Source organism: Clupea harengus, chromosome 17 (genome assembly GCF_900700415.2).
Source record: "Clupea harengus chromosome 17, Ch_v2.0.2, whole genome shotgun sequence".
NCBI classification, from domain to species: Eukaryota; Metazoa; Chordata; class Actinopteri; order Clupeiformes; family Clupeidae; genus Clupea; species Clupea harengus.
The window spans coordinates 4,248,227-4,269,221 of NC_045168.1; the positions used below are offsets into that span (position 1 = coordinate 4,248,227).

A 20,995-nucleotide genomic window follows, 5' to 3' on the forward strand; every position below is an offset into this window, starting at 1 on the left:
CTTTGTGATCACCTTTGTCAAAGCACAGGAAACCTCTTTGCGATAGATTGGTTTTGTTCTACGATGCATTGTGGTTTTGAAAGATGATGAGGCAATTGAAACGCCTTTGAGAAGGTGTTAAGTTTAGAAGGTAATTTCACATTCAATTGATTTTTTTTCCGTCAGATTTTTTAAACAGAAAAAAAGCAATCAGATTGACTGACATGATAAATTAGAATGGATCGTTCTTCTCTCTTTGCTCAAGGCATTTGTTTTAAGTTAACTTCCAAGAGCAATTCAAATCCAATCCGGTAGTGATTTAAAGTTACAGGTAGTAACAGTAGCACAACAAACATCCCCCCAAACCAAAACAAAGCCCTTGTCACCGTGCCTCTCTCTACTTTGTCAGGTTTGTGAATGTACTCGGCAGTGAGGTCCTGGAGTGGGTCTCAAGCCGGTGAGTTCCTTTTGCTTTTGTTTCAGCGCGGAGCAGGATTTCCTTCCTTCCTTCCTGGCCGGTCCTCCCCTTCTTGACATTGTGCCGTGTTTTTCCTGTGGAGCCGCTCCGCTCCTCTGGTTTGACCGTGGGGGGGGGGGGGGGGGGGGGGCACAGGGCCTGGTACGGCCAAGCCGGCGTGGTGCTGCGTTACCTGTGTCATAAACACACACACACAAGTGCAGGCCAGCCAGACCCCCCACTCCACACACACCCAGAGTCTTCCTCTTTCTCTTACCCAGATAGCAGGAGACACTGGAATGGATCTAACGCTGCATTAGATCATAGGCAAGGTTCCTGACAGGATCTTTTTCATAATGACCTGCTACCGGCCTTATATCATGTGTGTGTGTTCTATCTGTAGTATGTATGTAGTATGAGGTAGTACCTAGTATACATTTGTCAAACTAAATACAATGTAATACAGTTCTTAAGCACTTTAAATGTTGAGCTATCTGCTTTTAAAGCAGAGCTTTCTCTATGCATGAGCTGTGGCATTCCTGTAAGCACATGTGAGTTGTCTGGGTGGAGGACCTGTTGGCGTCTGTGCCAGTGGTGGAAGAGGGCTTCCTTTGAGTATGCCCATGCCAGCTGGCCCGTCACATGGCACTACGTGTGACAAATGTAAGATCCGCGGGGCACTGGACGACACTTGCGGAGATCACATGCCATGCAAACCGGGTACACACAGAGAGAAAAGCCACAGTGTCTTGGCTGGTATCGCTCTCTTAATAGGCCAGGCAAATTAACCCTTTTTGGAGCCAATAATAGAATTAATTGTAAAAGAATTTTTTTCAGCATAGATCATTTCTATGAGGTGTCCAGAACAACATACTAAAAGTCCTAAGAAATCCTAGTTGAGGAAATATGTTTAATTCTCATCAATCTGAGATGTGTGCTAATAATGCATGGCAAAAATACACCTCAAAAATGTAATTTTTTTCCTTTACTCCTATCAAAATGAAACTTTACACAATGAAAGTACCCATGAAAAGTAACATTTTTTGTATTACAAGTTTCTTTGAAAATGAAGTTTAATATGCAAATGAGCTATACACTAATCGAATATGCCCAAAATACATCCAAATAGGCTTATTTTTTTCCTTTACTCCTACCACAATAAAACTTTACATAGTAAAAGTATACATGAAAAGTAACTTTTTTTGTATTACAAGTTTCTTTTTAAATGAATTTAAATATGCACATGAGCATCACACTTATTGAATATGTCCTAATTGCATAGGCAGAAACACCATACCCCTGGCAGGTACTACCAAGCCAGGCAGTTTTCAGGTTAGAGGCCAGTCTAAAAGCAGCATTGCCATCTCCCATTGGCAGTAGGATGATTGGATGAAGATTGGGCTGATGTATTTGTCATACATATGAAGGTGTTTCTGCCTATGGACATATTCAATAAGTGTGGAGCTCATGTGCATATTCAAATTAATTTCAAAAGAAACTTGTAATACAAAAAAAGTTACTTTTCATGTATACTTTTACTCTGTAAAGTTTTATTGTGGTAGGAGTAAAGGAAAAAAATAAGCCTATTTGGATGTATTTTGGGCATATTCGATTAGTGTATAGCTCATTTGCATATACAAATTAATTTCAAAAGAAACTTGTAATACAAATTGTTTTACTTTGCATGGGTACTTTCATTGTGTAAAGTTTCATTTTGATAGGAGTAAAGGAAAAAAATTACATTTTTGAGGTGTATTTTTGCAATGCATTATTAGCACACATCTCAGATTGATGAGAATTAAACATATTTCCTCAACTAGGATTTCTTAGGACTTTTAGTATGTTGTTCTGGACACCTCATAGAAATGATCTATGCTGAAAAAAATTCTTTTACAATTAGTCTGTCGTAAAACGCTATTTTGCCTGGACTATAAGGCTTGACGTGTCTTAATCCAACTGTTTTAACTGGCTGGACTTCAGTTCCCCACATCGGTCCTTACCTCAGACATTTACCTTGTAAAATAATGCAGGGGTTGTATCTATCACCCACAGCCTTTGGCCTTTATTCTGCACACACAAACACACACACACACACACACACACACACACACACACACACACACACAAACATAGACAAACATACACACACACTGTCCCCCTCTCTCTCACACACAAGGACAGACAGACAGACACACACACAGCCAAAGACAGGCAGACACACAAACACACAGGCACACACACACACACACACACACACACACACACACACACACACACACACACACACACACACAGCCACACCCACCCACCCACACACACACACACACACACACACACACACACACACACACACACACACACGCGCACACGCACACACACACACACACACACACCCACACACCCACACACTCACACACACAGACACAGACACACAGACACACAAACACACACCCACACCCACCCACACACACACACACACACACACACACACACACAGTGCCAGACATGGGAAATTCAGGGGTCTGCCCCCCCATCCTGATCTCTTGAGTTAGAGCCAGGGCTGCTGTGTGCTGGGGGCACTGGAGCCCAGACAGACGCTCTTGTGTCTCGCTCAGGACAGATGCCTCCTGGTGCACTGTTAGCCCCCATGGAAGTCCTCCCAGGCTATTTCCCACCGTCCTCCATAAATGCTTCAGACCGCTGTGGCTTTTTATTCTTGGGAGACCAGACAACTGAGGAAACTCCACTCTTTCCCTTAAATTGAATCAGTGACCCCCTCACCCCACCCCACCGCAACCCCGCCCCCCTCACCCCACCCTTCTAAGCCAATGATGCGTGTTCCTGATTGGGGCTCGTCTGCAGTACAGTGCATTCTTTTAGACACAGGGAAGTGGCCCCGGATAGCTCTCGCTGCTAATAATTCCATTGCTATAATCGGTGTAAGATCAGGGCCGCGGAACAAACACAGCCTTTCTCTGTTATGCTGAGCTGTGATACCACGTTGGTTTGGGGAAAAAATCTGACAAGAGAATATAAAAGATTTCTTTCTTCAATAAATTCCTGCAAATTGTGATTGGGTTGGTGCAAAAGTAAAATAAAGCTCTTATCGGCAAGCTGTATACTATTTTTCAGCCTGTCTTCGGCATCTAGTGTAGCCTCACAGTTATAGCCGCTTTTTCTTCAGTTTTTTGCCCCAGTGTGACAGTGTGGGTGTGGTTATTTATGTTTGGATATGCATCTTTCTTTGTGTATGTGCATATAGAATCACCAATACATATTATGTGTATACCTGTGTATATATGCCTGCCTATTGTGATGAGTGTGTATTTTGTTTATGTGCATCAATGACAAAGACTTGCACATTTGAACTTGACATCAGTGCACCGCAGAATCACTGGGCACCAGTGTCTCATCTCGTCACTTCTTATCTTGTCTCTTCTTATCTTGTCTCTTCTCTTCTCTTCACTTTTCTTTTCTTTTCTTTTCTTTTCTTTTCTTTTCTTCTCTTCTATTCTCTTCTCCTCTCTTCACTTTTCTTCCCATCTCATTTCATCTCATCTCATCTCAACTCGTCTCTTCTCTTCTCTTCTCTTGTCTTCTCTTCTCTTCCACTTCCAGCTCAGGTCTACATCATCCTTTCCTCCTCCTCTCCTCTTTGCGCCGCTCCGCTCAGCTGGGAGGGGGGCAGAGAGGAGCCTGGCGAGCTGGCGGGGGTGACTGAGGGCCACTGTTCATTCACACACACAAAGGTGGCATTGATCCCAGAGCTCGCTAAGGGGGCTCTCTTGGGCAGCTTTTCATTGACATGCAGGGCTGTCTCTCAGGACTCCAAAGAGAATGAGGACAAAATTGTTGTTGTTTTTTTTTCTGTCTTTCCTTTTTTTTTCTTCTTATTTTCCTTCTTTTTCTTCTTCTTCCATTAACTGGGGCCAGTTCCACCACGGAGAATGACGCTAAAGAATCTTGTCTCCCTAAGCGCCTCCATTCCTGAAGGGCTGTGATGGCATTCAGACTTGGCTGTTTGGGAGACAGAGACCCGGAGACTTGCAAAGGGGACTTAACAATCCGTGTGACAGTCATGCTCGTGAAAAGTGACTAAGGCTTGGAATGGCCGATTTAGCCCTGTCATTGTGCTAACAAATGAGCTGCCTGCCGCTCGTTAGTTGGCGAGGCTGTAATATTAATTTAAAACGTTCCGCACACAGTTTGTGTTACCTAATGACGCTCCTGCATTTGCATAAAGAGTTCATTGACTCCAGCAAGCTTGCAAGCCTGCATGAACGGAATGGAGAATGTACGTGATAATTTAGCAGGTCATTGTGGAGGCGAAGAGAAAGGATGGTGGGACATACAAGGCTGAAGGATTGCTGCCATTCCAACATCTTTATGTATCCTGTGAACCATAAACACATATGAATTGGACAGATTAAATGGAAAATGTTAATTGGCTACAGCCTTTGGTCATAACAGCGGCAGGGTTTTTATTAAAAACATACACAGACATTTTCTTACAATAAGAAAATAATTGCAAATTTGCAGAAATAATTGCAGACACGCAGTGTCACTTTCTCTTAGCATTTGCAGTGGTTGTCTGGAGGAGGAGAAATCTCAGCTCAACCGCAACTATAAGTGTTCTTACACTGTCTTGGAGTCAGTTTTACTGGCGGTCTGTCTTTGCAGGGGCTGCTACCACTGTTTTTATTGAACTTGCTTAGAAGAGGCAGAACTTTTTTTCTGAATGGAGGAGATGAAGAGGATGAAGGAGACGGAGAATGAGAAGAAAAAAACAGATGCTCCCTTTGTTGTTAATAAAAGGCAGTACCCGCCCAATATAGTCACAGCTTCTCCATCTGCAGATGGGCTTAAGCCGGTCCCAGGACAGCATGTTAACATTGGGAGCTGTATTTATAGTCTGTGTTTCCTGTGTTTCCATATCCCCATCGAAAGCACAGGGCTGTGGGAGCGCTCAGGGGGGACATGTAGGCTGTCCTGGAGTCCTGCCGGTGTCATTGGTGTGTGTGTGTGTGTGTGTGTGTGTGTGTGTGTGTAGAAAGACAGGTGTGTGGCGTTGGTGTATGTGGATCCCCTTGTCTGAGCTAAGGCTGTGAAGATCTATGTTCAGTCCCTCGCCTACGAGCAGCCTGCTACTCCCCTGTCTTGGGGTGTCCAGGTCCCTCTGTGTGTGTGTGTGTGTGTGTGTATGTGTGTATATGGTTGTGTTATGTGAAAGCTCAGTGGCATGCCTGCATTGTTGATTTAGGGCAGAAAAAGACTCCAGCTAAATGGGGTTTTCCTCCACAGGGAGAAAATGCAGAAGCCTAATTTTTTTTGTGCGGAGACGCCCGTGTGTGGGTGTGTGACCAAGGAGGACCAAGAAGCATGGTCTCGTTTACCCTTCTGCCATTTCTCTTTTTTTTTTTAAACACACATATGGACATGTCTCTCTCTCTCTCTCTCTCACTCACACACTCACACACACACACTTTCACATTTTCAGACATGAACTTAGCATGCACATAAACCCATACATACACACACACATCACACACACACACACACACATACACACACACACACACAAACACACACACACACACACACACATTCAGGCTTGCGTTCATCTGAATTACACATACTGTGTGTAGGATTGAATAAAGAAACATGCATTAAAAGGCATATTTCACACGACACACACAGAGACGTCATAAAGACCAGTAGAGGTGGAGGAAAGACAGATTCTCTGCTACCTGGCTGTGCCCCATTACTGGCAGATCACACAACTAATTTACCTCCATCCTGTTTGGTCTGGGGCTGACAGACAGAAGGCTTTTGTGCTTTTGTTTTGGAAAAAAAAAGATGTGTGCCACATTGCGCTTTGGCATTTTAAATTAGCAGCACACACACACACACACACACACACACACACACACACACACACACACACACACACACATACACACACATTCACACACACACACACACACACACAAACACACACACACATACACATACACACACACACACACATTCAAATTGGCTCTCACACGCAGGCGCATACACACTCACTCAGACACAAACAGGCTCACACATAAATCCACATGGGTCAGTCAGTAGGGTCTGGAGTTGTCGGGCAACAAAACTGGTGCGGTTGCTGGTCACGTTGTTTGGCCTATTTTCACAGTCCACTGGTCTCTCGACTCTCTGACTTTGTGCAGTGTGCAGGGACTGCAGTGGGGAGTCTGTTGTTTTGTGCCACACATCTAGGCTCCGGAGCTTTCGTCTGCTTTTGCCTCTGTCAAGCAACAGAGAGAGAGAGAGAACTAGTCTTCTGTAACTGTTAAAATCATCATGATCATTTTGCCTGTCTCCAAAAACAAAAAAATATTCTGTTTACCTTTCAAACGAACTGTAAAAATAAAGCCCTTTTTTGTTGTGAGTTCAGGAAACTGGACACTAGTCCTGTCCCCCTGTCAGACACACAATGGCCGTCTGGTTCATTTGGTGGCCCAGTTCCGACAACAAAGAGAATTCAGTGATTCATAGTCAGACAAAGAGATGTGGTCCTGAATATGACGCATTGAAAGACAGGCCTATTCATCCCATGTGCAATGATACAGTTCCTGTCTTCCTTTGGTTGTTATTATCATGCCAGACTACATAATGAGTGGCCTGACGATGCGCTTACCAAAGCGCCATTTTACAGCACCTTGGGGAGTCAGGATGGAAGACTGCCTTTTCCCAATGCTTTGTAGTTCCCCTGAACAATGTGAGAGCAGATGTGGGGGGGATCTCACAGGGGGGGGGGGCACGGGGCCAGGGGCCACGGGGCCACTTCACATTCTGAGTTAAAACGAAAAGAAAAGCGTTCCTGGAAATCCCAGATGTGTTGCGAGTCTCAGACAGTACGTTTTCTTGGAAACCCCTGAACGCTCAATGCGAAGAGAATGTAGCCTTTCAAAATCGGCACGTGTGCGCACTTGCACATGCACACATACACATGCACCAACATACACACGCATACACAAACGCACCCACACACACACACTTGCACACTTCAAATTACTCACGTATCACAGTCCCATCCCTTCCGAGTCGCTGCATAGCGATGACCCCACATTATATCATAACTTGGCGTTTGTTTGGAGGAAGTGCCAGGCAGCTGTATGTTTGGACCAGAGACCCTGACCCCAATGTGCTGTCTCGTTTTGTTTTTCCCACAAAGTCCGAGATAAAGATTTAATGTGAGAAACCGCTGTTCTTCCGCTCATTATGACATACGCTCTGTTCTGTTCTGAGGAGATGCTGGGAGAATGTCATGTAACTCAGTCACACACACACACACACACACACACACACACACACACACACACACACACACAAGCCTTTCTATCACACAGGAACCAGACATGGCCTAGTGCCTGCTTTTAGAATAAGTGCTATGGAGACATACTAACAGCAACATGCTCCACTGCTTGCGTTCTCCCCTCCTCGCTTCTCTTTCAGGTGTGATGTAGAGTAATGTCTCATGCCTTGGAGCACGCACGCACGCACGCACGCACGCACGCACGCACGCACGCACGCACGCACGCACACACACGCACACACACACACACACACACACTTTCTCATATTGCATAGGGCCTCTTTCATCTAATGAGGGCGGGCCTGTAATGGTATTTTTATGGACTTGCTATTTAATGGTATTTTTGATGACATGAGGTACACAGAAATAGTGGTGGATCTTGTCTTGGATGGGCTTCGCTACGCGTCTGCTTTTAATCACACGTCCAGGGTTCAGCCAGTTAATCTTCATGTATGATGGAAGTGAAGACACTGATTTACGGTTGGTCTGATGTGCCATCAACTGATCAAATCCAAGTCCATAAACGTCATTAAAGACCCTTGGCTCAATGCTAACGATAATCACAGCCTGCAAAGGCTGGGGGGTTGGTGAGAAGCTTTGGGTTTTTTATGATCAATTTATTAACATGATATACGGTGCAGTGTTCGTGAAGCTTTTGCAGGTCAAGTAAAGAACTCTGCCTGAAGAGCGATCATTTAGTTGGTGCATGTGATTCACCTGATGAGAACTCAAGCTGTTAAAGGATGACAGTATGGCAGATATTAGAAACTGACCCTACCGAAGGCCAAAGGGCTGTGCCAGTGTTGCCAAGTGAAGGAGTTCCAATAAAGCTTTGATTTGCAACCGGCATCCTCTGACTGGAGAGGTTGAAGCAGTGGTGGCCAGTGTGTTGGCCAACAGAAGTGTGTGTGTGAGAGTGTGTGTGTGTGTGTGTGTGTGTGTGTGTGTGTCTGAGTGTGTGTGTGTGTGTGTGTGTGTGTGTGTGTTTGCTCTGTCTGCCAGCATCAAGTGCCAGTATGGTTCTGTTTGACTTTCCCTGAGCCAACGTGAAAGATACACTGTGTTTTTCCCCTCCGCCTGTCTGCTTGGTTCACCTCCACCTTTCCGACACGAATGTCTGTCTCGAGCGTGAGGCTATGAGGCCGTGAGGCTCAGAGGATCCTGCTTAGTCCCAGGACAGAGAATCCAGAGGTCCAGCATTCCTAGACGGTTACTGCGGCATAGCCCGTGGTTAGGCTTCTCTGTGATAAGGACTCCTTCTGATTGTCAGAGATGTGGCGTGCTCCTGAAATCCCATCCGATGCCGGAGAGAACAGGAACTGCGGGAAGCAATTGGTCAATTCGAGGGGGTAATGGGGAACGTAGGGACTGGAGACATTTTGGTGCCATCTGGTTGCTATCACTCCTCAGCGGCTCCACAGTTACCCAGAGAAGTCTCACTGAGACAGGAAACTGTGTGTTGCTGGACTCCACCGCACTTCTCTTATTGTGGTCTGCCCACATATCTGATTACAGCGCCCCACCTCACAAACCTGACGGGCTCTTGTGTCAAATGGCTTTTGGGGGTTGCTGTTCAGTTCCTCTGCTTTATTCCTATTCTCTAATTAAGCCAAGTCATACAGGATCTTGCGGACACAACCCATTGTTTACGGTGTGCAATTACCCTTTATAATGCCACGTTGGGTATTTCTCCTGCCAGACAGAAGGTCCTGTGCCTGCACTCATGAGAAAGCGCACTGCAGTTCATTTGAACTTTTTTACTGACTTTGGTCAGCGCTTGGGGATATCTTTTGAACTATAACTGGGATATCTTGTGAACTGTAACTCTCAAAATATTTAGAATTAGTGTTACGGTACCGAGGTCTGAAAGTTGAAAACCTGGTCCCCGCCTCAGTTGAGTTGTCTTTGAAGATCTGGTGACACGGAGATGTGTTTTGATGTAAATTAAAGCCATGTTCAGCCAGTACGAGTTCTCTGTGCTGTCAGGCCAGTATATGGGGCTGTTGACAGGTCCTTCAGATGCCTATGTAGAAATTAGACTTGCTAATCAGGTTGTGCACTGTGCCGCGGAGCAGTAGCAGAATGGTAATCAGCGCAAACTTCGTCTGTACAAAGAGCCTCGTTATTTAGCCACGTTGTCATAATCACCGCTGCATTTTCAACTGTCTCATTATCATTCCTCCCTATCAGCGTGCCCCCCCCCCCCTTCATTTGGATTAGTTCTTACTCAGAATTTGTTCTGAAACAATCTAATTTAATTTGTTGAAAAATGTAAGTGGCTGCCCTCATAATCAACACAATCTCTGCTTTGTGATTAGTGAAGTGGAGGAGAGAGGCTCTCTCTTTCTCTCTCTTTCTCTCTCTCTCTCTCTCTCTTTCTCTTTCTCTCTCTCTCTCTCTCTCTCTTTCTCTCTCTCTTTCTCTTTCTCTCTCTCTCTCTCTCTCTCTCTCTCCCCTCTCTCTCTCTCTCTCTCTCTCTCTTTCTCTTTCTCTCTCTCTCTCTCTCTTTCTCTCTCTCTTTCTCTTTCTCTCACTCTTTCTCTCTCTTTCTCTCTCTCTCTCTCTCTCTTTCTCTCTCTCTCTCTCTCTCTCTCTCTCTCTCTCTCTCTCTCTCTCTTTCTCTTCTCTTCTCTCTTCTCTTCTCTCTCTCTTTCTCTCTCTCTCTCTCTCTCTCTCTTTCTCTTTCTCTCTCTCTCTCTCTCTCTCTCTTTCTCTCTCTCTTTCTCTTTCTCTCTCTCTCTCTCTCTCTTTCTCTCTCTCTTTCTCTTTCTCTCTCTCTCTCTTTCTCTCTCTCTCCCCTCTCTCTCTCTCTCTCTCTCTCTCTCTCTCTCAGCTTGTTCGTGGCCTGTGTAGCTGTCCCCTTCCTAGTCTCAGCTTTGCCCTCCAGTCCCTCCTATCTCCTGCAGGCCTAAATGAGATGTTTATGTCGAAAAGCATAATCATAACAAGCATTCCATCGTCTGCTGTGCTAACAGGAAATGCTCCATTTTCTTTAAATGACATTAAAATACTTAGCGAGAGGTGCGTCTCTTATCAGTGTCCCAGTCACGGAGGAAGATCGTAGTCTACGGTTGCAGAGACCCCCCTCCCACAGGAAAAACAGCTTGATTCTCCCAGATGATTAACACAGAACAAGTGCCGGTCCGAAGGTCAGTCAATCGAAACGACCGTTTGCCGGTTAGGGTGGTTCATCAGGGCGGACGTGTAACTGAGAATGAAGAGGTGGGGCACTGGAGGCAGAGAGAGAAGTATAGCAGGGATGTGTGATCCGTCAACTTCCCCCTCACTTTGCAGTGGATTGAGCCCAGGCCTGCCACTGATTCATTCTCGAGGCAGCGCCCTGTCTGGTGCGAGATCAGTCACCTTCGGCTGCCCCGGTGTCAGCTGGCCAGGCGACCGTGCCGTGTTGATGTGTTGTGCAGAGAGATTTGGCCCATTACACCCCGCTGAGCGTTGATTTAAACGCCGGCTCTGCCCGTTCGTCAGATGGAGAAAGCCTCCTTGTCGCTTTACAAAATAACCTCCATCCAAGGATATATAGTGAATGGTGAGCTGACTGCAGTGGTACAGGAGGTAGAGGAGTCGTTTAGTAATCAGGAGGTTGGAAGGTTGCTAGTTCGATTCCCCACTCCTCCTTACCAAGTGTGTAAGTGTCCTTGAGCAAGACACTGAACTCCTAAACTGCTCCTGATGTATAAATGTGTAAATTCCTTGTAAGTCGCTTTGGAAGCGTCTGCTAAATGACTAAATGTAAATGTGCCGTAGGTTAACATGGTCTTGATATGTGACACGCAGAGGTGCCCAAACACATGTATGCACTGCTGCAGCGGATGCTTCTGGTTTGAGTTGGCCCCCGCAGGTCTACACACACTTAACGCACTACGCACTCCACACACTCATAGAAATTAACGAGCTCAGCATATTTGCACTGTTTTCTTTGTTGCTGGTCTCTGGAAACAATCAGGCTCATTCTCACCTCGTAAATAAGCAAATTTGACGTGACTCATTCCTCTTTCCTGTAATATTTTTGGGAGAACAGTGTATTTTCGCACTTGTGAAAAAAAACAGGGTTTTATTCTGTTGATAACAAGCTGTCAGAAAAGTGAGAAAAAAACCCAGAATCTTTCTTGTTTTTTTTTTTTGGCTGCTTATGATAACAAATTGGACAGCACAATCAGACTGTCCACGATTATAAATAGCAGTGATGTTTACTGCTCTTGCAGGTTGGAGATAAGATAAGAAGAGATTAACTTTCGCTGCACACTCCTCTGAAGAGCAAGATGTTGCTCCAAGATATGATTAATATTTGTTTACCCACTGTTTGTGTTGTGACTTCCTTGATATGAAGTGACTTGAGGACACCAGCATCAGCAACGGGGGCACATTATTTCCCTATTCGTTCATCCTGATTTGTATTTTCACATTTGGCTGGATGGAGGAGGACAAGTACGGCAGCCCTCCACACGCCCTGTCAGTCCCACAGTCACCCCTTTGAACCTCACCTTTTTCACATGCCGCGGCGTTGCGTGACAATGGAGAGCTGGGCCATTTTGCCTGTCACTTGGAGGCCTGTACTTTTAGGCTTTTCTTTCCCCAGTCTGGATTATTAGCACCTCCTCTCTGGAAGGGTCACAAACTGTTATTCTTGGTTTGGAAGTGGGATTGAGTTTCACGCGCCTTTTCACCTTCAGCTGGCTAATGCGCTGAAGGATTACGGAGCCTCAGGAGCGCCATTAGCCCGACTAGTACCCCCCCCCCCCCTCCAATGGCAGCTTCAGCTCTGAGAAGAAAAAAAAAGAACTTGTCAGCTGTGACGGCACATTAACTAAATGCTGTTCCTCAGTAACGCTTTATTTGGATAGTCCACCTACAGAGACTTCACAGATGGTGTGTTGTAATTCGAGTTCAGTCTTTGGTAATTGTTCACTGAACATCGCCTTAACCAAACCCAACCCCCTAACCCTAACCTTAAGCATAAATTGTAGTTAACAGAGTTTCTACAGATAGTTTGTTTATAATCTGAGCATCTGTAGATGGTCTATAGGGAAGCATCCAAACAAAGTGGGACCCTGTTCTCTTTAACAAGATCTCTGGTGTATTGAATTTGTCTGATTTTTGTCGGTCTGTCTTTTTTCTCCATAGGTATTCCTGCATCGACTCAATCAGTATGCAGCCATGAAAATTGACAAGAACATCACAGAGGAGACAGCCAAGGTGAGGATGAAATGGAGTCATTCATCGTCTAACCTTACAACCTTACAACAACGGCACGACTGATTTGATCCGTCCGAATGAAACGTTACAAGAATGAGTCCTCTTCAGTCGAGGCACTCTACGCTAACCATGTTTTCACGGTGTAATCCAATAAGGAGGCCGGAAATTGCAAGCGAAGACCAAATAAAGCAAGCCTCTGGTTTGAGAGAGTCTTTCAACTGAAAAAGGGGGAATTTTGAATGAAGTCGAGAAAAAAAGGAAAAGAAGGGAGAAAAAAAAAAAAACAGTCTGATACAGGATGCAGCTGTAAATATAATCTATTTATAACCGTCGGCGGGAGGGAGAGGCAACAATAAAAGAATGCATCCCAGAGTTGAGACGAGATGGGAGTGGGAGTGGGAGTGTTTGTGAGCGCTCACGAGTGCCTTTGCTTACTCTCGGAGATAAACACGCATTCATCGGGCCGCTCCTCGGCCCCCGTGCAGCGGTGCATACCGCCGGTGAACATCCGTGTTTGAGTACGTGGTGTGCGACCCAGGTCACACAAGGGACAGGTTACAGAATACCAGCAGGGGCTGAACAGCCGTGCTGACCACTCTGGGAGACCAATAGTCTGCCTGCCATGGGGCCTGTCATGGAGGGGGGGGCAAAGTTTGTGTAATTAATGCCCTCCTCCCGCCTCCAACAGCCCCTCTACCCACATGCGTGGCGCCACTACATTGACTTTCTCCTCGCATATTGCCATGCAATTCCCATGAAAAAAAGAAAACACAAGAAAAATGCTGTCCCACATGAAGGGCAGTCATGTCAACTTTCCATATGAATGGAGCGTATAAAATTTGTCCTCATTCATAATTGCATGCCATTAAAACCAAAACAGTCGTCTCTCCATTACTCGTTTTTTTTTTTTTTTTTAACAGACTGTAAAGAATGTTTTTCCCCCCAACTCTCCCAGACACATTACCACAGAGTTACGCCACCCTGGCTGTTAGACTGTATGAGAGTGTGTATGTGTGCGTGTTTGTGTGTGTGTGTGTGTGTGTGTGCGGTTGTCTGCGTTTGTCCAGGCTCTCCAGACACACAATGGTGCTCAGTCTGGCTCCGTGACGGCCAGTTTCCATGTCCTGTCCCCTGCAGGTGCTGTTTTCCAACCTGGAGCAGATCCTGTCGGTGCACCGCCACTTCCTGGCCATGGTGGAGGAGCTGCTGCAGCCGGAGCCTCACGCGCACCATGAAGTGGGCCGCTGCTTCCTCTACTTTGTGAGTCTCTCAGCACCGTGGCCTGTGTGCCTCTGGACGCCATTGTCAGTGCTCACACAGTAGGCTTTAAGAGGACTGCTGTGTGTGTGTGCAGGGAGTGAGGGCTTGAGAGTGTGTGTGTGTGGGTGGGCCTGCGTGTGTGTGTGTGTGTGTGTGTGTGTGTGTGCGGGTGGGCCTGTGTGTGGGTGAGTATGTGGTACAAAGTATACGTCTGTGTGTCTGCAAATAGGCACGTTATATGTATATGTATGAGTTTGGTGTGTGTATGCAACTCTTTATGTGTATGTGTCTATGCACAAGCAGTGTGTTTAGGTGTGTGTGTGTCTATGCACAAGCAGTGTGTTTAGGTGTGTGTGTGTCTATGCACAAGCAGTGTGTTTGGGTGTGTGTGTGTCTATGCACAAGCAGTGTGTTTAGGTGTGTGTGTGTCTATGCACAAGCAGTGTGTTTAGGTGTGTGTGTGTCTATGCACAAGCAATGTGTTTAGGTGTGTGTGTGTCTATGCACAAGCAGTGTGTTTAGGTGTGTGTGTGTCTATGCACAAGCAGTGTGTTTAGGTGTGTGTGTGTCTATGCACAAGCACTGTGTTTAGGTGTGTGTGTGTGACTATGCACAAACAGTGTGTTTAGGTGTGTATGTGTCTATGCAAACAGTGTGTATAGGTGTGTATGTGGTTTAGCATGTAGGTTTAATTGTGTTTAGATTGTGTGATTTTGTGTAAACATTTGTACATTTGAGCATCTGAATTTGTGTGTGTGTGTGTGTGTATGTGCCTGTGTGTGTGTGAGTCTTGCCTGTGTGTGTGTGTGTGTGCGTGCGTGTGTGTGTGTGAGTCTGTGCCTGTGTGTATGTATTGTGTGTGTGTGTGTGTGTGTGTGTGTGTGTGTCTGTGCATGTGTGTGCATGTAAGTGTGTTGACATCCCATTTCTTTACTTTGAGTGCTCTGCGGTCAGCCAGCCAGAGTTGGACGGCCATGTTGCGTGAGGTCCCAGTAACCCCACACTTTTAGAGGTCACCTCCCTCTGTCTGTCTCTCTCTTCCCAGTGCATAACCTCCGCAAGGCCCCTATTTAACGTCATGCTTTGCTCTCGGTGAGGTTGCATGGCATTATACCTCTGTAATAGGCCTCCTTCAAAGCCAGTAACCATGACCTCGTAATGGCAGCGTACTCATAGGTAAATGGCAGTGTATGGTGTGCTGTAGCATGTTAAGAGATGGCATTACTGCATTGTGAAAGCCCACTATAATTTAGGACCTAATTTAGCAGGCATGGGTTGGAGCATGCACAAGTTGGAGTATACTCATATTTCTTGGAATGACCCCGATTATGTGAGAGGAGCTGGCATGGTACGTTTGGGTGGATGCGGGGTGGGCAGTGGAGGACTCTGGGTAAGGGGGGGGGACGGAGGTCCAGCCATCTCTATTCCTCTGCTCTGAGGAAATTAGGTTATTTCCTCATCTGCAATGATGAATTGTTCCTTAGAATGGCCAACAGATCTATAAAACCCATAAAAAAAAAAAAGAGCCCAAATTCGACGGAAAAACCAACAAATAATCTCAACCATGTGCGTCGTGGTGTATAACGCATCCAGCCCCTCACGAATTGTCCCTAATGTTCCCTGATGTATTAATTCTCTCATGTTCAAAGAGACGAGGGGAGCACAGAGCATGCAGAACGGGGTGGGAGTCTGAAAGGCCGCTGGTAATCCGCAGAGTGCTTGTATTCTGGCCTTCATGTGGAGCAGAGGCGTGTGTGTGTGTGTGTGTGTTTGTGAATGTGTGTGTGTGTGTGTGTGTGTGTGTGTGTGTGTGTGTGTGTGTATTGTGGCTCTCATGTGGAGTGGAGGCTTTGTAGTAGTAACAGGCGAAGCAGAGGGACCAGGCTCTCCCTCTCTGGGCAATGCCTCAAAGACAATGGAGTGTGGATGACATGGGAAGCCATGGGTAAAGTGCTTTGTCAGAGCGCATGTGGCTTCAAGAGAGATAACGGGGAGCTTGTGCGTGTGTGTGTTTGTGAATGTGTATTTATTTTTATTTGTGTGTGTTTGTATTTCTGTATGTGTTTGTGTGGGGTAAGTGTGTATGACCTGTGTATGTGTATGAGTATGAATTTTGTATATGTATTTAACTTTGTGTATATGTGTGTGTGTGTGTGTGTGTGTGTGTGTGTGTGTGTGTGTGTCTGTGGCTTTGCAGAAGGAAAGGTTCCAGATTTATGAGGAGTACTGCGGGAACCATGAGAAGGCTCAGAGGCTGCTACTGGAACTCAACAAGATCCGGGCGGTGCGCACGTGCCTCCTGGTGAGGGGTGCATCCCACACACTCCCCAGTTCTCACCCTCAGCAGTCACCAAGCACACACACTTTGCACCCCACACACACACTCTTCGCACCCCACACACACACTTTGCACCGCACACAGAAACCCATTCCACATTCATTCTTCTCACCTACATTCATGATCTTTTCACATAAGAGAAGACACACACACACACACACACACACACACACACACACACACACACACACACACACACACACTCAACCCTCTTTCATCCACACAGACACACACACACACACACACACACACACTCAACCCTCTTTCATCCACACAGACACACACACACACACACACACACACACACACACACACACACACACACACACACACACACACACACACACACACACACACACACACACACACACACACACACATTCTAGGTCTCAAAGAGGTGCTAAGCCCTGTGAGCCTGTGTGGGCCTCCTTCCTCACCCCTGCAAACGGTTTGTGTGTGTGTGTGTGTGTGTGTGTGTGTGTATTGTGCTCAACTAACCACTAACCCTGGTTTCCTACCTAAGCATGGAAACCTGTTGGCATTAACTGGGCCCTCCCACACTCCTGACCTGGGGTGTGTTTCCTGAAAGGGCCACTGAACAACTACCATTGTTAAACGATAGAGAGACCATCATTTTTAACACTTTCTCTCTTTCTTCCTTACCATGGTGGTTGGAGATGGTTGTTTGGATGGTTGTTGGCACTTTCGGGGAAACACAGCCCTGGTAGAGGATGGAGTGTCCACATTACAAACACATGTTTACGACATGGGGCAGAGGCGGACTTCTACTGACAAGTCTGAACTATGTTTGACCGGCATTGTTGAAAGAGGAACACAGAAAGAGCCTGCCGTTAATTGCTGAGCCTTTTTTGATAAACGTGATAATGTGATAAACACACACACACACACACACACACACACGCACGCACGCACGCACGCACACACACACACACACACACACACACACACACACACACACACACACACACACACACAAACACACTCACACAGAGGATGGAGGGTGGCGTGTGGAGCTCCAGCCTAACTTCCCCAGTGGTGGTGGTTTGGGCGGGTGGGTGAAACGCTACACCTCCCAGTGCAGGCAGGCCTGAGGGGATGAGGAGATGGGCTGGGGGGGGGGGGGGGGGTTACAGTCATAAATTAATTTCCTTCGCTCGTGCCGACAGTTCTGTACACCCCTCCCCCCCTTCCCCCGCTCCGCTCCCTGTTGCTTAGTAATGTAATTCCAGCACTGTGTGACCTTGCTTTATCTCCAAAACCTGCACACCAGCAGGCATGGACACACGCACACGCACACGCACACGCACACGCACACGCACACGCACACGCACATACACACACACAAACACAAACACGAACAAGGTTTGTGCTTTCCAAGGGATTTTCAGATCATCACATTATCAAACAAAGCTTTCTCTTTCTGTGTTCCTCTTTCAACAATGCCGGTCAAACATAGTTCAGACTTGTCAGTAGAAGTCCGCCTCTGCCCCATGTCGTAAACATGTTTAGAACACTGCTAGATCTGAAGCCAGTGGACAGAGAGGGTGCTGGGGGGGGGGGGTTGAGTGCTGCATGATGAAGAGCTCCTGTGTGTCTTTCAAGCGGCCTCGCAGTCGGCCACGGGCTTAATTGAGTTTGATTTAAGGATGATATTTATGAGCCTGACCTTGCCAAGACCGGAGGCTTTGAGTTAGACCTGGGAGGCTCACGTTACCAGCGGTCAGGTGAGGGAGGGAGGGAGGGAAAAGACAAAGAGGGAGTTGGAGGGAGTTGCTGAGACAGAGAGGAGGGAGTGAGAGAGGAAAAGAGGAAGAGAGAAAGACAGCGAGAGAAACTCCTGACATACATTCTCATCTGCCTTCCTCAATCTTTCATTCTGTTCTGATCTGATATTGTTCCATTCTGATTTCGAGTCTGATTCTGGATCTGATCTGATGTCTGTCTGTGTCTCCCGTGTTCTAGAACTGCATGTTGCTAGGGGGCAGGAAGAACACAGAGGTCCCCCTGGAAGGCTACCTGGTTTCCCCCATCTCAAGGATCTGCAAGTATCCTCTGCTCCTCAGGGTAAGCATACCACCAGAGAGGCCAAAGGTCATCCTTACATCAGTTTTAGCTCCCCATGCATTGACCTAATGACCTCCAGATTTAGTAACTGCACTAATTATCAGCACACGTACTTAGTGATTGACACAAAATACTGTAGCTGACTCACACTGTGCTTACATAGCCACAGATTAATAGCCATGTGAAATGGTTGGCACTAAATACGGCAGTAGTCTTCCACTTTCCCAACCTGGACACTCTAGTGCTCTTTATGTTTCAGATGCGCGGGTCTTTCCTTTCTGCTTAATGACAGAATGAGCGTGTGCCAGGGGCAGCCTGAGCCCTGCAGCTGAGCTGCTAATGGAACACTTGCCCCAGGTGCCTTTCATCTCAGGCCAGGGTTCCTAGTCTGGCTCCATCAAACATAGCCAGTGTGGAGCCAACGCTTCTCCAGAGTCATTTTCCTCCCCCGTAACAGTTCATCATTGTTTCTCCCTGCCCAGTTTTGCCAGTGGCATGGAACGGCCCACGTGGAGGGTTCAGAGGGGGGACTATTTTGGTGTTAGCCTGTCTTAATTTGCCTTCAAGTCCTGACAGACGAAGGGAAAGATCCAAGTGAAAGTCTGTTAGAAGTCAAGCCATAGCCATTCCGCCTATCTTTCAAAACTCCCCGGCTTTCCTCCCCAAACCTTTTCTGAATTTTCACAGCTGAAATGCAAATACCCTTGAGCTGGAGTTACAATAATAAAAAGTGTAATCTCGCCCCTGCCCCTTGAAGCTCGCCATTTGAAATCTTACAGCTGGAACCGCCAAGGCGTTTCTCACTAAAAAGCAGCTGATAGGAATCTGTGGTCTCTCTGGTACCGAGGAAATGTAAGTCGGAGTGCCTGAACTTCCACGGACACGCCACAGCTCCTCGTGTTTAGACTGGGCAGCTGTGATAGTCATCTCCCCTCCAGTAGACCTTGTCATGCAGTAGCGGAGGCGGTTAGAGAAGTTGAGTCAATCATAAGACCATAATCACACGCCACCCCTTTTCTTGCCCTTCTCTTGTTCTCTTTCACGTTGCTTTATGGCTCATTTTGTTGTGATTACGCATTTCTATTTGTCTATTTTCTTTACTATCTCTGTAAATCTCTCTCTCTCTCTCTCTCTCTCTCTCTCTCCTCCTTCCCTCCCTTTCTTTGCTTTTCCCTTTCCAGAGATCATTTACATTTACATTTAGTCATTTAGCAGATGCTTTTGTCCAAAGCGACGTACAAGGGAGAGAACAGTTAAGCTAAGAGCAATAAAAAAACACGGTGTAACAATAAATACTACTTTACATAAGAATTAGAAAAACGACCTAGAAAGGAAAAAGAAGTGCAGGAATGTAACTGCTGAAGTGCAAGTTAAGCGCTAGTCAAGGTGCCAGTTAGGAAGGGAGGTGCTCTCTGAAGAGTTGGGTCTTCAAAAGCTTCTTGAAGGTAGAGAGGGACACCCCTGCTCTGGTAGTACTAGGCAGTTCGTTCCACTATCTGGAAGACCAGATCATAGTCCATCTCTCTCACCCGTACTCTCTTTTCACCTCCCTACCTCCTCCTCTATTTTCTTCCTTCCTTTCTTTTCGACCTGTGATCTTTTTTCTCTCTCTCTCTCTCTCTCTCTCTCGCTCTCTCTTTCCCTTTCTCTCTGACGTGAGGAACAGCACATTAAACCTCTTATCCCTCACTCTGTCTCTCTGACCATTGTATCTTTGACCTCCATTATAAGCCTGTTATCATCCCCGTGTTCCCCCGTGCTCAGGAGCTTCTGAAGAGGACCCCAAAGAAGCACAATGACTACGCACTGGTGCAGGAGTCCCTGCAGGTGATGAAGGCCGTGTGCTCCAACATCAACGAGGCCAAGAGGCAGATGGAGAAGCTGGAGATGCTGGAGGAGTGGCAGTCCCACATCGAGGGCTGGGAGGTGCGTCCTGCTCTGCCTTTGCATTTTTGGCTTACATAATGGGTAAAGTGCTGACCTGACTCTACATTTTTTGCTTACTTAATGGGTCAAATATCTGTCCCTTGCACAACAGCTCATTATGAGTTAAGTGACCTACGGCTCTAGCCCTGATGTCAGAGGAGTTGAAGACTAGGATAGGGTTTCTGATGATGGGTTTATAGAAGGGATTGTCTGTCACCACTTTATTTTTATAGTCATTTACAATTAGTCAGTTTCATTTGTGAAGTGGACTGATGTACGTAATGAACAATAGTGTGTACCTCTCATGGATGGACTTAGTACTACATGTTCCTAACTGTAACCCTAGAGAACCAAAAACCTTAACTCTGAGCCC

General features: G+C 46.4%; 1 protein-coding gene across 1 annotated transcript in view; it reads left to right on the plus strand.

Moving 5' to 3' along the window:
- prex2 (phosphatidylinositol-3,4,5-trisphosphate-dependent Rac exchange factor 2) overlaps nucleotides 1-20,995 on the plus strand; it is a 132,857-nt gene that overhangs the window by 7,348 nt on the left and 104,514 nt on the right. The window contains exons 2-6 of the mRNA XM_031584380.2: nucleotides 12,942-13,013; nucleotides 14,151-14,273; nucleotides 16,471-16,575; nucleotides 18,595-18,696; nucleotides 20,461-20,622. Of these exons, the coding sequence (XP_031440240.1) occupies nucleotides 12,942-13,013; nucleotides 14,151-14,273; nucleotides 16,471-16,575; nucleotides 18,595-18,696; nucleotides 20,461-20,622 (564 nt within the window). The remainder of the gene's footprint in view (nucleotides 1-12,941; nucleotides 13,014-14,150; nucleotides 14,274-16,470; nucleotides 16,576-18,594; nucleotides 18,697-20,460; nucleotides 20,623-20,995) is intronic.